At 58.5% G+C, this 19,563-nt stretch overlaps 1 protein-coding gene across 6 annotated transcripts in view; it reads right to left on the reverse strand.

The window, feature by feature from the left end:
- The window catches only part of TCOF1 (treacle ribosome biogenesis factor 1), a 34,966-nt gene that overhangs the window by 9,301 nt on the left and 6,102 nt on the right, over positions 1 to 19,563 (reverse strand). For 3 of the 6 annotated variants that reach the window (XM_062188846.1, XM_062188848.1, XM_062188845.1), the window contains exons 3-19: positions 19,180 to 19,319; positions 17,227 to 17,300; positions 16,420 to 16,606; positions 15,785 to 15,858; positions 14,057 to 14,284; positions 12,253 to 12,465; positions 11,881 to 12,102; positions 11,556 to 11,768; positions 11,203 to 11,412; positions 10,785 to 11,027; positions 10,523 to 10,693; positions 8,203 to 8,340; positions 7,871 to 8,026; positions 7,505 to 7,711; positions 7,248 to 7,388; positions 5,449 to 5,574; positions 1,000 to 1,183 (exon numbers count right to left, since the gene is read on the reverse strand). In XM_062188846.1, the coding sequence (XP_062044830.1) occupies positions 1,000 to 1,183; positions 5,449 to 5,574; positions 7,248 to 7,388; positions 7,505 to 7,711; positions 7,871 to 8,026; positions 8,203 to 8,340; positions 10,523 to 10,693; positions 10,785 to 11,027; positions 11,203 to 11,412; positions 11,556 to 11,768; positions 11,881 to 12,102; positions 12,253 to 12,465; positions 14,057 to 14,284; positions 15,785 to 15,858; positions 16,420 to 16,606; positions 17,227 to 17,300; positions 19,180 to 19,319 (2,927 nt within the window). The remainder of the gene's footprint in view (positions 1 to 999; positions 1,184 to 5,448; positions 5,575 to 7,247; positions 7,389 to 7,504; positions 7,712 to 7,870; positions 8,027 to 8,202; positions 8,341 to 10,522; positions 10,694 to 10,784; positions 11,028 to 11,202; positions 11,413 to 11,555; positions 11,769 to 11,880; positions 12,103 to 12,252; positions 12,466 to 14,056; positions 14,285 to 15,784; positions 15,859 to 16,419; positions 16,607 to 17,226; positions 17,301 to 19,179; positions 19,320 to 19,563) is intronic. The other 3 variants (XM_062188850.1, XM_062188849.1, XM_062188851.1) reach the window with 2 other exon arrangements.

Genomic DNA, 19,563 nt, shown 5'->3' on the forward strand with positions numbered 1-19,563 from the left:
GGCGGCCACTGTCCCTGTGTCACAACTGGGCTGAGGGGGTCCGAAGAGCTGCTATGGCAGTGACTCGAGTTTCCTTTCCTCCGCTCGCCTCTCCGCAGGCCAGGATGCTGCTCCTGAGCAAGAGGCTGGCAGGCGGGCGCCAGGGCTGTCCTTGCGGCTACAACAGTTTCACGAAAATCGCCCGAAGCGTTTGTGGTTGCGTGCTGCTCACTGCAGCAGCAGATACAACAGCCCCAACCAAACCCTTGTGTCCTCTGATAGGGCACTGGCCAGGAGGAACCATGCGGTAAGGAGAAGATGACCCAAATCCCACAGCATCCCGAGATAGCCACTCAGAATCCCGGGGCCTCACTTTAAAGACAAACATGTCCATCCTAGGGTTTTGTAAGGTCAGCAACTGTAAACCCTCAACAGTGATGGAGGCAGTGGGATTACAGGGGGTGTTGTCTTCTTTTGCGCTAACCTGTATTTCTTAACTATCTCCCCAGTTATCAGATATTACTTCCTCATAAAAGTGTAACACCAACAATGGTGACATCGACCATTTTCTTGCTATCACTGGTAGAAGCAAAGAATCTCAGAAGTCAAACCCCAGAGCTGGTCCTGTCTCTGCTGACGCAGTCCCTCCCCGAAGGGCTCCTGTATAGGGATTACCTAACGAGACAAGTGCCTCAATACCCTCCTCACAGCCCACTGATACAGTACCCCAGCTCCAGAGGAGCCTGGTCCCTGCAGCTTCCAGCCAGTGGTCTGGGTCCCACGGCTGGGGTGGCCCAGGGAAGTCCTGGCGATTACTGCTCCAGGGCCACAGGTGAGCCAGCCCTGCCTCCAGATGCCTGATGCAGCACCTGAAGGCCGAGCCCCAAGCCCTGCTGACAACACCTGGCTGTGCAAGCTGGCCCTCGTCCTGTCCCTCGATGAGGGTGGTGCTGCCGGGCCCTCCCAGCCGAGCCTGGGAAGTCTAGCACGGCAGTCAGCTCCACGCGGGGCTGCGCTCACCAGGAGCCAAGGACTGCGTGGCGGGGATCACGTCCTCATCCTCGGTCTCTGAGGAGCTCTGGGCTGAGCTTTCCGAGGCCCGGGTCTTCCTCTGGGCGCCCGCAGCCTGGGCCTGTGCGGGGGCAGCAGCCGGGCCAGCTGGACTACGATTAGGGTCGACAAAAATCAGAGGGGGTTTAATCACCTTGAAAAACAAAAACAAAACACACCCCCCAGTGATTAAAGGCTTGGTCAGGGGAAGGGGAGGTGGGGTGGAGAAGGGTTTCACAAAGCAAGGGGTTCAAAGAGCTGGGGGGTACTCCCAGCCCAGCAGCTCCCAGCCCACAGCAGCCCATCTGCCCTCACACTGAACTCCCAGGGTCAGTGTGGTACAGTGGGAAAGCCCAAGCCTGGAGGAACAAGGACGGCTGCCCGAAGCCACAGAGCAAGGCCACTGGGCAGAAGAGCATATTTCGCCTTTTTTGCCTCTGACCATCTTCAGAGACAGCTACCCCCGAGGGCGGGCCGAGCAGCGTTCTCCACAGCTCCCAGGTGTGGTGCACAGTCCACCAGGGGAGGCCTCCACAGCCCAGCTGCCCCATCCTGGAAACATTAAGGCAGCACTCCCAGGACACGGCTCCGAGGGACACCCACCTCATTTCCCAGCAAATAAGCTGCCCAGGGAACCGGGCTGGAGAGTGGGGCAGCATCCAGTGCTGATGAACGAGGGGACCAACTGTCCCCCGAGGCAGCATCCAGTGTTGGGACTCTTACTGAGCACCCCGTCACAAGACCATCGGGGAAATGGGGTGCTGTCTGGGTGGGTCCCTTTCGGGGGTGACGCTGAAAAGTGGTTGTGAATAAATCCTGGTGGATGACGTGCCACGCCTGAAACTGGCTTCAAAGTCGCTTCAGATGTGGGGAAGTGAGTGGAGGGGTTTGCACAAAACGAGCCCGCACAGGAGGCAGTAACTGCCAAGGCTGGGGAAGGCCTGTGGGGGTTCTTTATGTAATTTTATCTTTGGGTATGCTTTACATTTCCCAATAAAATGATAAAAGAAAGCGCAAGCAAGTGGGCAGCAACAGCTGTGTGGGGCTCTACAGGGCCGTGGGGCCGGGAACCCTGGTTCCCGACATATCGCTGCACGCAGCAGGACTCCGGGTCCGGGGCCATCCCCCGAGACCTCCAGCTAAGGAGAGCCCGGGAGCTGGGGTGTCCCCGTTCCAGGCCGCACTTGGCGGGGCTGTTCAAATATTGTGCTCCCCCTCTGGCCAGGGGAGACGCACGGCCTGAGGTCGAGGGGTGGGGAGGGTCGCTGGGACCGGCTCTCTGCCTACTCCACCACACTGCTCAGGTCTTGGGCCTGACTCAGCGACCTGGGCTGCTGCAGAGAGCTGAAGTCAGAAGGAAAGCAGGAAGGGGCCTGCCTGAGGGGGAAGCTCTGCCGGGCTCAGGCCCTCCCTAGCCCTGCCAAACAGCCGCCCCCGTGGCTGCTCTGATCTGCCACTTTCAGAGCCTTCCTTCCCACGTGATGGAAAGGGGAAGGATGGAAAGTGGGAGAAGGCTTGCGGTGGAGGGAGGGGGATCTATATATATGTGAGAAGACAGAGGAACAGATTGCCGAGGACCAAGAGAGGCAACGAACCCACTGAGGCAAACAATAGCGTCTTGGGATGTTAAAAGCGTCTCAGCGGCAAACACCGCCTCCTGGTTCCACCTGCCCACGCCGGCCCACCCGGGGCCCCTGGGCTGTGGGAAGGAGGTGGGGCAGGAGGCTTGGCTGCGGAGGGCGGGGAGAAGCAGGAGGGGGACCAAGGCCCAGTGCCGTCTGCAGTGGGAGTGTGAGGACCAAGTCTGTAGAGTTTAGTAAGGTGGGCAGCACTGGCGTGGGCTGTGTTCCCCCCTCTACCATGACAGCCTTGGTTCCCCACCTGAAGGAAGGGGGAGCAGTCACGGCAGGCTAGGCTCACCCACTGCAGGGTGCCCAACTCTGCACGCTGCACGGGGCCTGCTTCTACGGTCACCGAGGAAACTTTGGTGGGCAGCGGAGCAGCGAAACCATCACTGTCCGAATGCTTGGCCATGCTTTTATGCTTCCCTGCAGGTGCTGGGCAGTAAGGACCAGAGGAGTAACAGGGGCTCCCTTGCTGCCCACGGGCCTGAGGCCTGCAGAACCAAACCTGGGGCTCTCCGGGCAGCGCTCCCTGCCTCCTGTCAGAGTTGAGCGCACACCACTTGCCCCAGCAAGTGTGTGAGGGCAGCAGGAGGGCACAGAGCTGGCGGCCCAGCCTGCCAAACCCGGCAAGGGCACAGTCACAAAGGCACCATGCCTCTAAGAGCCTCCCTCGGAACTGCCTGGGGACTGGTCACCAGACCCTGGGCCAGCCCCACCCAGGCTGACTGAGGATGCCCCTCTTTCTGGGTGCCATCTGGGGTTCAGAGGGCAGAGGCTCAGGGAGGGATGTGGTCTTGCCCAGGGTGACCAGCAAACTGGTACCAAAGCCAGGACTGGAAGCCAGTTCTCCAATCACATGCGGCCTCCATTAAACACCTTTAATTTCTTTCAAGGTGTCCTTTTGGGACCCATATGTCTTTTAACGTTTTGGCAAAGTAATGGAAAAAGTGGCACTTTAAACAAATTGGTTAATTTGAATTGATAAGTAAAGACGGTATGTATTACGGAATAGACCATGTTTTGATACATGTATGCACCATGGGGTGGCTAAATCAAGCACCAAACATATGCACTGCTTCGCACACTTACTGTTTTCCTGTTACCATCACTCACTGCCAGCACAGAGCCTGGCCTGAGGTTAACACGGCACAACAGGCCTGAGGCACAGTGCAGGGCCTTCGAAGGGAGCCACCCTTCCTCCCCAGCCTCCCAGCCCGGGGCTCCGCCCACCACCCCTGCATCGACTCCCTTCCCCCACAGATGGGCTAATAATAAAAAGTGAGACTTGTCAATAGAAAACGCTCGGTAAATGCATAATAATCATAATAATCCTAATGAGCGAGCTGGGGATTAAGGAGCTGCGAGTCCCCCAGCAGGCGGAGGCTGCAGCTTCCCTGGGCTGCGCCCGTCTGCCCTGAATCCTCCAGGGGAAGGCACGACTCCCGACTTCTTCCCTTCTGCTTTTTCAGTAGGGACTCTAGAATCTTCAGGACTAACATACCAATTAAGCGGTTCAGTTTAAGCGTGATGTTCATTTTAATTGTGTTAGTACGCCCCCGCAGAGAAAGGCGAAGGGGCCCCCTCCCTCTCGGCTGCTGAGAGCCCTCGGAGAGGGAGGCTGCTTCACAAAGGCTCCCGCGAGAGCCACGGGGCAAGGCCTGAGCCCCGGAGAGCAACGTGTCAGGCACTGCCAGGGAACCCAGGCTGGCTTGCGTTCAAACACCGGATCTGTCTATCTGGCACCAGCCACATGACGCTGGGGCACTTCATTCTACTTCTCTGAGCCTCACAGCCTCCTCCGGAAAATGGAAATAATGACAGGACCTGTCCTCGTCGGGTTGTTGTGGAGACTACACAGAACGATAAAGTCCAGGGTTCCGCACAGAGGAAGTAACCAGTAACTTCAGTTGTCATTGGTTTTGTATCTGCAGGCCTCAGCACTGATGCACTGACAAGGGCATAGTAGTGGAAGGGGAGATGGTTAAGGAGGCCCCCTGGTCTGGGGATTGCAGGATCCAGCATCTCTGTACTCCAAGGGGCTTGGTAAATGCTCTGGAAAGGCCTGTGTACACACAGAAACTTGGACCACCCAGCCTGACTGACGTGGGCCTGACCCCACCCTTGTGGGTGCAGTCTGGGGACAGCAGAGCACCTGAATGTGCCAGGTGCCTGATCTTGGGGGAGGCATACAGGTTTCTGAGAGCCCTGTAGACAAGGCTTGGGGATCTCCCCAGCCAGGGAGCCAGGGAGCCAGGGAGCCAGGGAGCCAGGGAGCCAGGGAGCCAGGGAGCCAGGGAGCCAGGGAGCCAGGGACTGGTGTTTGCACGTTTCTTAGCCCGCCGGGCATCGTGAGCATCTGGGAAATCGCTTTAGCTCTCAGGGCCTTGATTTCTGACCTATCTAATGGGCCTACACTGCCTGGCCTGATTGACAGGAGGCTGAGCCAGGGCTTTCTGTACTTACATCAGCACACACTCAGGGGAGACCCATCACTGTCCCTACTCGATGGCCAAAACAGCCGAGCCTCAGGGTCAACAAGGCACTGCCTAGCCAGGAGCCAGTGGCAGGTGGTGCCGGGCTCCGTCTGCACGGAAGCCTGCCTGCTCCACCATGCTCTGCTGCCTGCCTCACACAGTCACGGCAGGAGGGCAGTGTCCCGGGGGAAAGAGCTCTGGTGACTACCACACTGCTCCAGCTGGGGAGATGTGCCCTGTGGGAGAGATGTGCACCCTCCCTCCCCAGCCACCAGCCGGCTCTGAGCCCCTAGAAGCTGCAGGAAGAAGGCATGGCCTACCTGGCTTGAAGGCCACTCCTCATCACTGCTCTCTGAGGACTCCTGTGCCTTTTTCTCTGGGGGTGCTGGGGTGAGGGTCTTGCTTCTGGGTGTTTTGGAGTTACTGTCCTTTCGAGGCGATAAGACCTGAATAAGCACAGAGTGGGGGAAGGGCATTAGCTGAGAAGGAAAGGTAGCCAGCGAGTGACACTGCACGCACCTGCCTCTCCGCAGCCCCTCCCTGCACACAGAGGGGACAGGTGCTGGCCTGGTGTGCCCAGACACTGGAAGCACGTGCCTCAGCCCTGCTCACCCTCCTTCCATAGCTGATGCTGCACTTGACAGGGACAGCTGCCTCAGGCGAGGCTGCAGGTATGAGCCGGAGGTCCCTACACAGCTCCTATCTGCTGTAATACTCCCCAGGGAATGGAGGGCTGCCAAGTACTCCGCTGGCTGCGGGCCCCTGCTACCTGGCTGGACATAAGAGGGGCCTCCCTGGCGGACACTGTGGCCAGAGCCAGAGGACCCAGAGAGGCAAGAGGAAGTGCTGGTGGTGACACCAGCTCAGCGGAGGCCAGAGGTCCCACATCTTACTACCTGGCCCAGCGAAGAGTGGGGCCCAGGCTGTCCGAGCTTCTGATTTGCTAAGAGAAGTGAGATCTAGATGTGTACCCATCTCTCTCCACTCTTCCAATGGGGCAGTTACAATGCAGTGGGCTGCCTCCCTGCCAGCTCTGCCTGTCTGCCTTGCTCAGAAGCCCTACTGCATTCTGGGGACTGCCAGCCAGTCATGGGGACTGCAGGCCGCTCATCAAAGACTGGCAGGAGATGGTAGCACGTTGAGCCGGAGGTCTGGGCAAGACCTAGAGGGAGAGCCTCCAGGGGGACTCCCTAGCCAGCCATGAACTTGAGGCCTGAGGATCACCAGGACAGAAAGAACCTGGGCACCAACGATGCAAGCTGGGGAAGGTGCCACCTCGGTCCGGGGACAGTCAGCTCCTACTGCTTCAGCTCTTCACAGCAGGGTTCTATCCTGCAGCTCAGCCCATCCTGATGGAAATGCAGTGCGAACTCCCATCCCCAGCTCTATCACCCGGCACACCACCAGAACACTCTGTGACGACACAGGCACCTGTCCCACCCTAAAGATGGTAAGCTCCTTGAGGGCGGGGCCAACACCATGGGTGTGGTGTACCAAAGGCAGAGCATTTACCAGGATTCGCTATACTTGCTTTACTCTTGAGGAAGTCAGAAATCATGAGAGGCAGGCTGGCCTGGGGCACTCCTGGCTTCCCTTAAGGAGGAGACCTGGCCATGCCGCGAGTACACGACCACAAGGCCACCAGTGATGGGAGGTGACAGACACTGCCCCTTTACACCAGGTAGGGGCTCTGCACTCTGCCCTAGTGGCTAACACTGCTATTTCTCCTGACACCAAAGCTCAATGCCAGCTGCCACCCAAGACCTCCACCAGGCCTGTCAATCAGCTCCACACCTGAGCCCTCTAAGCAGAGGAGTTGGTCACCCTGAACTTCCGCAGGACACGGCTGGCCCTGCTGCCTTTGCAAGCAATGGAAAGCTGCCCAGACAGAGGCCTTCTCATGCCCCCTCTCTTCCTACTCTCCAGGGCCTAGGCTTCACACTGAGCTAGACGAGCACCCTTGGGTGCTCACAACTGCTTCGTGAGGCCCAGGCCCAGGCCCAGGCCCTGGTGACGGAGGTGACTTTCTCCCTCTTGCTGGGGCCTCACAACCCCTGCACCACGGCCCGGACTTCCTTCCCACTCTTGCTGGGACGACTCCAGACTCGGCTTCGTGTACCTTGGCAGGACTTGCTTGCCTAGCCTTCCACGGGGCTGGTGTGTCTGCTTTTGCTGTGGACGCCTTCACAGACGTGGGGGCGCCTAGGGCGCCTTTCATCGGGGAGGCCTTGACTTGAGGGTTTTTTACAGCCGGTTTCACCTAAGGAGACACGGGATACAGGACCTGAGGGAGGGGTCCTGCACACAGACCTTCATCTCTTCCTTCCCCACTGGGCCCTGAACCCAGCGGAGCAGCGAGTGACTGGCAGGTCTCACCTGGGCTGGGGTCATGGCTGCAGGTGCCTCCCCTTCGCTGTCTGACTCCTCGCTGCTGCTCTCTGAATCCTCCTTCTTCCCCAGCTGGGCCTGGGCAGCTGCAGGCCCTGCCTTGCCAGGGGGCACTAGAGGGACCCCTTTCCTGGGGGACTCCTTGGCAGGGGCTGAGGCAGCTCTGACCTGGGGTGTCTTTCCCAAGGGCTTCACCTGGAATGAGACAAACAGTTATCAGGAGAGGGAGTCCTGAGGGCAGGCGTGTGCAGACAGGAGATCCGTGGGGCACACGCAGCGGCGCTGGGGTGGCGTTCCCGTGGCTCCCATCAGAGGGCAGCACAACGCCCTCCCCACCTCTGCCCCGGGCCTCACCTGAGCTGGTGCCTCCTCCTCACTGTCTGAGGACTCCTCACTGCTCTCAGAATCCTCCTCCTGTGGCCTCCCAACTGGCCCCTTTTGGGCAGGGACTGCTGTGGCCACTGTCTTTCCCACGGCACTGTTCTGGGGGGCTCTCACAGGCAGCTTTACCTGAATTGCAAGGAAATATGAGACTGGAGATGGATCCTTTTAAGCTAAGCTCCCCACCACGGCTCGGGGAAGTCACCCCAGCCTATGCAGGACCCTGGGCAAGGCTGGGGGCTAGGCTCAGACCTCCTTTCTCTGCCCACCTCCCAGCCTCTCTTACGGCTTCTGGCCCCACTTGCCTTGGCTGGGGATCCCTGCTTGGCCTGGGCAGCTGCAGTGACAACTTTTCCAGGTGGTGACGTGACCCCTTCGGCTGAAGATGCTTTTGTAGAAGCTGCACTGGCTTTGGTCTGAGGGGTTCTCGCCGAGGCCTGTACCTGGAGGAAGAGGGAATTATGGTGGGAGAAGTGAGGGGTGATGGAGTCAGAGGCCTGAGGTTGGATTCTGGCTGCTCCATCTATGGCTGAGAACTTGAGCAAAGTGATCGCACTGGGCCTGTTTCCTCCTCAGTATAATGGGGATGATCAGGCCCAGCTCTAGGGCTGCTATGGTGATTAAATGGACACTGAGTGCCTGGCACATAATATCTGCTCAAATAAACTCATGGTTGTAAGCACTTTTCTTAGTGTGAGTCCAGTGCAAGAGGACCCAGAACACAGGTGCCTTCTAGGCTGACTTTCAGCTAGGGACCTTGTCATCAAATCCTGGCTAACAGACTAGACGTCAAGGACCATAAGAGGTAGGAAATCTAGCTCTTCTTCTTGGCTGGAATGCTGAGTTGATAGCTGGAACTCAAGCAGCCAACCCTGTCTACGAGGCTGAGATGACAGAACATGAAGAAAACATGAGGTTTTCTTGGGCTTCGCCTTTCTTAACTGACATCCAGAGAATCCCGCGATGCCTGTCAAGGTCCCCAGCAAACAGCTCTAGCGAGGTGAGAGCCACAGAGGGGGAGATGCCCAGCATGAGATCCTGACAGGAGAGAGTCCTGCCCCTGGGAACCAGAACGGGGAAGCGGGCAGCACCCCAAGGCCCTGACTCATTCAGACACGTCCTCTGGTCAGTGTCAGAAGACAGCCTTCCCCTGGCATCCCGCACCCGCCAGAGACCAAGCCGAGTGTGGAAGAGCCGGAGTGTGGTGAGCAAAGCTCCCCAGAGTGCAGACACACGGCACGACCAGGCAGGGCGCACTCAAGGTGGCCGGAGGGGAATCACGGCTTCCACACCGACGTGAGAAAGCAAAACCAAAGACAAGGGGACTAACTTGACCCGCCAAGTCCCATTGCACAAGGAAAGGACTGAAATCAGACGAGACAGGTTCCCCAGCCACAACGCGATTAAACCGGAGATCAACAACAGAAAGCAACCTGGGTAATCCCAGATATTTGGAAATTCAACACCTACTCCTAAATAACCCGAGGTTCGAAGAATAAAAATAAAACGCCCACCTTGTGGTGCAGGTGGGAGGCTCAGATGGAAAGACAAATATTTAAGTGATCTGCACAGTGAAACACCGTAAGGCACAGGGCGTGGAAGGCCTGCCTGCAGCCTGGAGGTGGCCAGAGGAGCCTGCCGTGCCGGAAGGGGACTCTGCACGGCTCATGACCTCAGGGAGGACTCCTAGGACCTCGGGTGCCACGAGGCAACTCAGAGCGGGGTGAAGAGACCACGACAATGTGTGCTCTTGTTCTGGGAAAAAAGAAATGGCTAAGTTCTGAGCGATTACTACAAACAAAACAGGGCGACAATGAAGAATGATAAACAGTGGGTGGCTGAGCAGAGGAGTGGGCCATCTTGCATTTGCCTCGCTCTTCCAGGATGCGGGAGCCGACCTCCAGGTCTGTTTTCCAGGAGCCGGGCCCACCCTCGGGTGATGAGTGAGGAGCTTGCTGGGCCCTTGCTGGGTTGGCAGGTGAGATCTCACCCAAACTGGTTGACTTCCGATTTAAAGAGTAACGAGAGCCTCTGATGGGTTACATCACCTGCTAGGATATGGAGCTGGGACTTGAACCCAGGCAGCACAGCTCTACCCCCGTGACACTTGCCTCTACCACACTGGAAGTATGATCTCACCTGAACCTGTTCCTTGGAAGTTGCCCAAGCCAGGCACTCCCACCCACACCCCCGGGCCTTTGCACAGGCTTTCTCTGCCTGGAACACTATCCTCCCAGAGGCTGCGACCTGTCAGGTTCTGCTAGCCAAGGAGCGCCCCCTCTGTCTCAATGCCAAGCCCTCTTGCTGGAATAATCCATATGCACATTCATGGTCCCATTTGGGTGGGACCTCCCTGAGAGCCAGACACAGTGGGCCAGACCAGGACAGCACACGATGAGAAAGTACTCAGCAGACTGTGTGCAAACATGCGAAATCCCAGTGGGGCTTAAAAGGCCACAAAAGGAGCCGGTAGAGCTCTGATGGGCAGAGAGATAATGGAAAGATGGGAATGAGGCTGCCCAGGCTTCTGTGTAGCCAGGGACAACAGCAGCCCCACAAAAGCCTTCTCAGCCCTGGCCCTGGCCCAGGTATAGGTGGGATGGGCTGGCTCCGCCCAGGCCTCACCTGTGCTGGAGTGGAGGCAGCCTGCGCACTGTCAGACTCCTCCTCGCTGCTCTCAGAGTCCTCATGAGCCTTGGCTTTGACCTGGGCGACCGCGGGCCCCATCTTTCCAGGGAGCAGAGGCGTGGTCACTGGGGCAGCTTTCGCCTGGAGGCCTTTGCCCACAGAGGTCACCTGGAAGGACGGGCAGAAGAGCACGTCTCAGGGGGAGCCTGGAGCAGCATGGGAGCCGCCCCGAGGTCCGCCGAGCCCACGCAGGCCTCACTGTTGCAGCAGGAGCTGTCTCCTCCTCACTCTCGGAGTCCTCACTGCTCGAGGAGTCCTCCTGGGGCCTCCGGGCGCCCCAGGCGACAGCTGGGGACGAGGCGGCGGCCGGAGAGGTGGCTGTGCCAGCCTTCCAGGAGGCTGGAGTGCCCACTCGCACGGGGGCGACCTTGGTAGATGCAGGGGTAACAGGGGTGCCTTTCTTGGGAGAGGCCTTGGCTTGAGTTTTCAGAGCTGGTTTTGCCTGAGGGGACACAGAGGGCAGAGGCTGGAACGGCTCCTGGATTCAGAGCCCCGTCTGTCCTCAGCTGGAGCCCTGCTGCTGCCCCCACCAGCCAGAGCCCACGTTCTGACCGAGGAGCAGCCAAGCTCCCTGCAGGGCTGGCTGGCGGGGGCAGCTCCTGGTCTGCCAGGCTCACCTGAGCTGGAGTCGTGGCTGTGGGTGCCTCCTCCACGCTGTCAGAGGACTCCTCGCTGCTTTCTGAGTTTTCCTTGGCCCTTTCAGCCTTCACCTGGGTGGCCCCGGGCCCCAACTTCTGGGAAGGTGCCACGGCCACATCTTTCCCCAAGGGTCCCTTGGTGGGACCCGAGGCAGGTCTGACCTGGAGGATTTTCCCCGGGGGCTTTGCCTGGTGGAAGACACACAGGATCAGCAGAGGGGACCTACAGGGTGCAAGTGTGCAGACACGAGGGCCCAAATGGCCAACAGAGAACCCCAGGGGGCTCCCAGCACTGACAAGAGAAAGCAGGGGCTTGCAAGTTGGGACCTCACCTGGGTGGCGGACACAGCCGGGGTCGCCTCCCCCTCGCTGTCCGACTCCTCCTCACTGCTGCTGTCTGAGTCCTCCTCCGGCTTAACCACCTGAGCCAAAGGGGCTGCAGGTGCTGCCTTCCCAGGGGGCGCTAGGCCAGTGCCTTTCCCGGAGGGCCCCACGCCCACAGTAGGTGCCGGTCTGACCCAGGAATTCTTCCCTGAGGGCTTCGCCTGGGAAGGACAAAGGACAACAAGATCAAGGTGGGAGTCCAGGGCAGGAGGGACAGGCCCACCAGGGCCCTTCCAGGCAGGGCTCTGCCACGCAGGGGGTCCTGCAGCTCACCTGAGCCGGGCTCACAGTGACGGCCATGGCTGCCGGGGTCTCCTCGTCGCTGTCCGACTCTTTGCTGCTGCTCTCTGAGTCCACCTCCCGCTTCCCTACTTGGGCCTGGGTGGCTGCAGGTCCTGTCTTGCCAGGAGCCGCTGGAAGGGCCCCTTTCCTGGGAGACCCCTTGGCAGGGGCAAAGGCAGCTCTGACCTGGGGAGTCTTCCCTGAGGGCTTCGCCTAGAACAGGGGAGGGAGAGCAAGGTGGCCATGTGCAGAGACAGAGACCAGAAACTTTCTGGCAGCACGAAGAAGGAGAAAGGGCTTGGGGCCTTGTAGAGCGGGATACATGGCCTCCAGAGGCCAGGAGGGGAAGGGCCCAGGCCTCACCTGCAGTGGGGTCCCGGCAGCTGGTGTCTCTTCCTCGCTGTCAGACGATGCCTCGCTGCTGCTCCCCGAGTCCTCCTCTGGCCTGCCTGCCTTGGCCTGGGGGGCAACGAGCCCGGCCTTTCGAGGGGGTGCTGGGGTGACTGCTTTCCCAGGGGTCCCTTTGGCAGCAGCTGAGGAAGGTCTGACCTGGAGAACTTTCGTAGAGGCATTCACCTGGGAGAAGAGAAAGGGCAGTTTGCACTCCCCCTTCTAAAACCTGTCTGGTGATGCCTTCAGAGTACAGCCCGAAGTCTAACTGGGGCTCACACGACCCCTGCCTGGCCTGGCTGGAGCCCCTTCAGCGCCAGCCAACTTCACTTCATTCTCGCTCTTGGAGCACTGCCGGCCCTGCCCCTTCCAACTGGCCCCTCAGTCCGTGGCTCCCCAACAGACATCGCCTACTTAGCGTGGCTTGCCCTGGCCCCTGGATGGCCTCCATGGCTGCCCCAGGACACAGGGTGGTCACAGCCTGTCCCTGGTGGACTCTCATCAGTTGGGGGCCCGTGGGTCTAGAAAACCTCAAGAGTGGATTTGATCAGGCCTACGGGAGAGGCCCACCAAGACCCAGAGAGAAGAATGCACAGAGCCCAGACTTGGCGAGAGAAGTGTCTGAAAGGGGTCAGGGATCTGGTGAGGCCACCCTGGGCTTTCTGCACACAAAGGGAGAGCAGCAGGACCCCTGGGAATTGTCTTCCCTCTCACTAACTCCTCCCCACGGCTCCAGGTGCTGCACTGTTTCCCATGGAAGGTCCCCACAGCCACTTGGCCTGGGGCCAGTCACCCCAGAAAAATCAGTGTCTCTGATCTTTGAAGAATCTTTCCCTGCAGAGGCTGGAGGCTGTTCCAGACCAGCTTTGTGGGGCTTGCTCCTTTTTGAGGTCTTTAACCAACCTGGATGGAGAAAAGTTTCTAGAAAAGTCCACACTTGGGTGCTCCTGAAAAATGGACACTCACACAACACTTGGTAGCTCACAGGCAGGGCACAGCAGACCCGTGCTGAGCAGCGGCGGCCCTGCATATCCTGACTGGTCCCAATTCCCACGCCTCTGCCACCTCAGGGCCTGGCACTCACTGCGCTCCCTGCCAAGAATGACTTTCCTAAAAACCTCCCACGCACCCGCCCTCCGCTCCTAACGTTTGCCCTAAACACTACATTTTAAATTACCATTCCTGGGCACGCATGCGCAGACACATGCGCGCGTACACACACACACCCCAGCCCTCCTTCCTTCTCTAACGCTCACTGGCATGTGACAAAGGAAATCATTTATCTGCTGCCCTGGTCCTTCCGTCCCCTCCCTGCTCCGATTCCAACAGTAGTCCACCCATGGGCACCCACAGCCTCGGGGCTAAGGTCCCTAGCAGGGGAAGGTAAGGGACACCCTTCAGTAACGCGCTGCGTGCCTGCTCAGCTCTGCCTGGGAGGCCAGAGGCCTGGGCACAGGCAACTTCTCAGGGGCTTCCAGGCGGGTCCAGCAGGGATGAGGGCAGCGGGCATTTATTACACAGGGAAACTGAGGAAAGCGGAGCAGAGTGCAGGACCCCCCTCAGGGAGGTGGCCATCCCCGGCTGTGTGGGCCAGAGGGCAGTTTCCAGGGGTCAGCCGTCCCCACTGTGCCTCCTGCATGCGGCTCTCCTTCCCCCCTCCAACTGCAGGGATGTCTTCAACAGAAATGTTCGCCATGGCTACTCCGTCAGCCCCTGCGGGCCCCAGGAGAGCCAGGGTGCGTGCAGGGCCCCCGAGGGGCAGCCCTCCAGGCCTCACCTGGCTGGGCCTCCCCGCAGGGGCCTCCTCCTCACTGTCAGACTCCTCACTGCTCTCCGACTCCTCTTCCGGTTTCCTGGCCCTCGCAGCCAGGGTCAGTGCCCCTCCTTTGGCCTGGGGTGTCACAGCTCCCACCTTCCCAGGGGCCGGAGCTGCCCTTCTCGCTGCGGGCTCCTGGGCAGGGGCCGGCGGGGCTCTGATCGGGGCAGGTTTCACTGAGGGTTTCACCTGCAACGAGAGGATGGCGTTAGGAACCAGTGCGTCTGTTTCCCGTCAGCTAGAGGAACCTCAGCCCACAGAGCCCTGCCCGACTCTGGCTAAGAGTCGGACAGACACTGTCCTTAGGCCCATTTCACACGGGAGCACGGCAGCTCAAAGGTTAAATCGCTCAAGACCAGCGCACAGAGGCACGGCTCTGAGGGAACTCTCGGCTGTCACGCCGGGGCTCCATGTGGCATACACAGGCTCCAGTCCCTCTGTCAGGACTCACCTGCCCCTGAACTGACACACAATCATGGCCGCCGTCCCAAGGGCCAGGAGCTGGCTGACCTCCAGTCCTGCCACTAGCTTGCTGGGCCATGTGGAGCACATTCCTCCCTCCCCTGAGCTTAGAGGCTTCTGAAACCACAGATGCCCACGGCGTTCAGAGCTCCAGCTCTACCCCCTGATCTTCAGACTTCACCCTGACCCTAACCGCCGTGCGGGAGCTCCGAGCCAGCCTCTGGCCCACCGAGGCTGTGTACCAGGGCAGGTGCCCTGGGTCGGCCGTGATCCCCTTTCTGTTGGTCAGGCCCAAGGTGAGGGGTGTCGGGGCAGTCCTTCTGACTTGCTCTGTAGGGCCCGACGGTGAAGACACAAGGTGGGGAGCGGCCCACAGCCAGCCCGAGGAGAGAGACAGGTGAGGTCTCAGCCTTCATGGGGAATAAGAAGCACCTAGGCACCAGATGGCTGACATCCTTGACTCCTGCTGTCCTCCCTTTAAAACACCTTTCAAACGGGGCACCTTCTCCCAGCACCACTCAGGCAGCCCCTAGGTGGTCTCCCTGCTTCCACTCTGCCTCACCCTCCCAGCAGGCCACAGCCTGTGATCCCTCTGAAATCTGAACAAGGCCACCCTCTCTGTGCCTGAACCCCTGCAGTAGCATCTCCCATCCCCTGGGAATAAAATGCAGCCTGATTATGGTGCCCTCTTATGACCTCGTGCTGTATCCCTGCCCCCTGGGTCATGCAGAAAGGTATTTTTGCAAAGCACCAAATCCATTTGCCTCTGTGTCTGCACACTCTGCCTCTTCACTCATCCAGGACAGCCTCCTGCTCGGCTCCTGGTGGCCCACTACTCTCCCTTCAGAGTGGCCATTACTACTGTGGTCAAACGGTCTGATGGGACGCCCCTCCCATCTTGTTCTCCAAAGCGTTACCTGGCGCTAGCAGGTACACAAGGAATGACTTGCAAGAAAGCCACACACCCAGAGGCCTGCCTGACTCTAGACCAGCACCCCCGAGTGGGCAAGTGGGCCTAGAAACCTCTGAGCAAGCTCACTCCTGCCGGCATCTCTTTCTAATGGAATGCCCTCACCCCACACCCCTTCTCAGGGACACCCACTGGGCTCAGGCCACCTGCCTATTCCACAGGGCTCCCCTCCCTGGCAGTAACCCTGCCAGCTCCCAGTCCCTGGGCTCTGAAATCTGGCCAGGCTCCTGGGAGGGCGGGAAGCTGGGTCCAATTACCTCCACATCCGTCTCATCGCTCGAGCTGGAGGTGTCCTCGCTGGAGCTGTCAGCCTGGCCCGCTGACACCAACCCTGAGGGACAGACACAGTGGGGACTGAGGGCTATCATTCCAGACCCACCTGCGCCTTCTCCCACCAGGTGCTGAGCACTGGCTCCCCAGCTGCATAGTTACAGCTCCGCCCGCCCTTGGAACCCCCATCTGAAGGGAACACCATCATCACCCTGCTTTCCCGCACACCTAAGGCTGTGCTAGAATGGGAGCAACAACCCTGCACCCGGGCTAATAAATGTTCCAGTCACCTGCACATGCACTGAAGCAGGTGGGGCACATCGGCTGTTTCACATGGGAACTGGAGGCAAACCTGGGCTCTTCAGGGAAGTCTAAGCTGTCAGGGACCCATGTAGCCCCCAGAAATGTCCACCCACTCCTGAGACTGCTCAGACTCCCTTGGGAGAGCTGAAGTGGTGTCCCTGAGGCTGTCCTCCCGCACCTAGGGGACCACAAAGGCCCGAGGCACAGGACACTCACTGTCCACAGCCAAACCTCTGGGTTCCAGAGTGGCCTGGAGCTTGAAAAAATAGTGCTCAGGCCTGCCTCCCCAGCCCAAACTCCCCAGCCCAGGGCTGCTCACCAGGTTTGGCGGCGGGTACAGGGGCCGGGACACCGCCCTCCTCCTCGGTCTCTGAGGCCAAGACTGTGTTTGCTGAGGGTTCTCCTGACTTCTGGGCTGACTTCCCACCAGTTAGCAGGTGGGCTAGGGCCTTCCCAGAGGCAGGGTGTGGCACAGAGTTCACAGCCTTGGCCGCCTTGCTCTGTGCCTGCAGGGAAGGGAGAGACAGAGTGGCGAGTGCAGGGCACCCCACAGCGATACCTGGCTCATCACCCTCCTGAAGTTGTCTCCTCATCCTTAAGGGGGGGGGGGCACACACAGCCCCCACCTCACAGGGCTGAGAGCTTTGAGGGAACGGGATTACAGTTCTTGGGACATACAAGCTACTTGCAAGGTGGGAAGCAGCAGTTTGGTGTGGCTATTGGCATCTTTGTAACTGCTTTTACACACTGTTGCTAAGCTGCAGGCACTTTCAGGGACACAATCCTTTATGCGTCTGGAGCACTGCCGTAGTTCCTGGTTCAAAAACCACTGTTAGGAATTTCAGAACCTCAGGTATTAATGGTTCACTATGGTGTCTCTGCTGCCTAGCAGTGCCAGAGCACAACAGAGAGGCACAGGGATGGAGGAGGAAAGAAACTGCCTGTGCCACTGCCTACCGTGGCCTTGCCGTGGCCCACTGCAGGAGGCATCACCCCACCTTACTTGAAGAGGAGACTATTCCATAGCTAGGTTATGTGAATCCAGGTGCCTTCACCAACACAGGGGACTGTTCCCTACAGGGGACCACAACCCCCACAGCAATGGCTGGCGAGGTGGGCCACTCACCTTGGCCTTTTCTTTCACGCCTGATGGCAAAGTCACTGCCGTAACAGAGGAGTTGACAGACGCTGGCCTTGGGGCTGCAAGTCACAAACACACGTTGGATGAGCCAGATGAGCTTTTCACGTCTGAGCATGGCAAACAGCTTTCATCTCACCCGACACTTCACCTGCTACTGGCTGCCGAGAGGTGGCATGAGGACGTGATGCTGAACCCAGGCTGGGGAAAGAGCTCTGGGTGGCATTAGCATATCCCCCAGGAGCAGGAGAGCAGAGAACAGCACCACGAAAGCTGCTGTGTCCACATCCTGATGGACTCCCAACGCCACCGGCCATGCGATACGGAGGCCTCCAGAAGGAAAAGGCTGCTTTCGGTCCCTGCTGCCCACTACCACACAGCCACTGCACAACTCCAGGAGGCGTGCCAGTCACACGGGCCGCCACACCAGGAAGAAAGTCGCTCAGCTGGAAGGTGCGAGGGTCGGATAGCCCGGGCAGGACCACAGAGGAAGCTGCTCAGGGCTCATGGATTCTCACAGGCAGCAGCACCTGAGCCCTGTGCCCGGTTGCATGTGAGTTACGGATCCTCCGTGCGTTTGCATCAGCGCAGTAACTCGAGATCTCAGGGGAAGCTCTCTCAAGTACGCTCTCAAGAAGGCTGTGGAGACGCATGGCACGACCTGACTCGCACCTGCACTAACTCCCTCTCTCTGTGTGACTAAACACATTCACAAGGAGGGAAGGGGGAATGCCGAACCTCCTGGCTCCAATCATTATCAACTCCTGGTTCCCTTCACTTATCTACTGTCTCATCCAGAGACTGCCAGACTTATCATGTTGTCCACAACACCTCAGGACATTTCTCTCAATGAAGACTCTTTGAAAAGTATGTAACTTCATTCTCACAGCCTACAAAACTCAGCTGTCAGCTCAGTCCAGCGGTCAGCCAGGACGAGGTCCCACCACTGTTTCCAGGAGTACATAGGTCTGCGGCTATGCACCCATCACCTGCAGCCGCAGAGGAAGTCTGGAAGGGGCCCCGCAGGGGGAGGGTTTCAGGAATGCGAGGGGCAGGGCAGAACAGGGAACCGGCAGTTTTCCCTTTCATGTTTTTGTGCAGTTCAAAGTGAATCTGTTTGGGCATTTATCATTTAAGAAGATTAACCCACGACATAAAATATTTTATCCGGTATGATGACCTCAAACATTTTTTAAAAGCTGAGGAAAACAAATGGAAGAGTAATTTGTGAAACTGTAGGTGGCAAGACTATGGGTAATTTTTTCCCTGCCTTTTTTCAAAGTAACTTTCAATAATGAATACTCTATAATGAATCTTACATTTCTTTTATAATTAGAAAATACATTTAAAAATCAAGAAATTATCTTCTATGTAAGCTAAAAAGAAACAGTAATACGATGTGTAGGAGAGAGGGGCGGATGGAGCACAGGGCCCCGGAACATGGGTGCAGATGGGCGGCCAAGGCCTTCACCGGGTCACCCTGCCAACACTCAAACCAGAGCGCTCAGCACAGCCTCCGAGTGCGAGCGTGGACTCTGCCCCAGTAACGGAAGGTCAGCAACTGACGCAGTCCACAGGAGAGGCATCCGGAGGCTGCCCTCTGGGATCCCAGGCAGCACTTCTGGAAACGTGGGCTTCCTCCCTCCTCTATCAGAGCCATCGGAAGTCACCCACGGAGGGGTGGCCATGTGTGTACCCAAGAAGACAGTAAGGGTACACCTGGTGTTGCTACTTCAGCCTCGGAGATAGAGCACAAGGGAGGGGCACAAATGGGTACTCCACAGACCTGCGGCCCCGCCCCAGTTTCCCCTGAAAATGCTGACCTCCCTAGGCTCACTTAATGAGAAGACCCTGTCCTGGCACAGCCCCATACCCCACAGGCTGTCTCCAAAGGGCACCGGCCCAGGGATCCCAGCAGCACCTGGCATGCAGGGCTCTTACTGGTTTGGGCAAGTAGGGCTTCTGCTTCCTCCTCCTCTTCCGAGCTCTCGGAGCTGCTGATGGGGTCTGACACGCGGGTCTTCTTGGCTTGCAGTGCCGCATCATCCTCGGCCTTCCTCTTCTGGCCAAGCTCCGAGGTTCTGCAGGACAGAGGGACAGGCGATAGCAACTGCGCCCCAGGACAGAGACCTCGCCACATCCTCCCAGCCCCCAAAGGACACATGCGTAAATTTAACAGTGACAAAAACACAGTGTTTTTGCATTTCCACTCCACTCGAGTGCTTTTACAATTCTTGATGGGTCTTTTTTTTTTTTAAGATTTATTTATTTATTTAAAGTCAGAGTTACACAGAGAGAGGGAGAGGCAGAGAGAGAGAGAGAGAA

This window comes from Lepus europaeus, chromosome 4, assembly GCF_033115175.1.
Source record: "Lepus europaeus isolate LE1 chromosome 4, mLepTim1.pri, whole genome shotgun sequence".
NCBI classification, from domain to species: domain Eukaryota; kingdom Metazoa; phylum Chordata; class Mammalia; order Lagomorpha; family Leporidae; genus Lepus; species Lepus europaeus.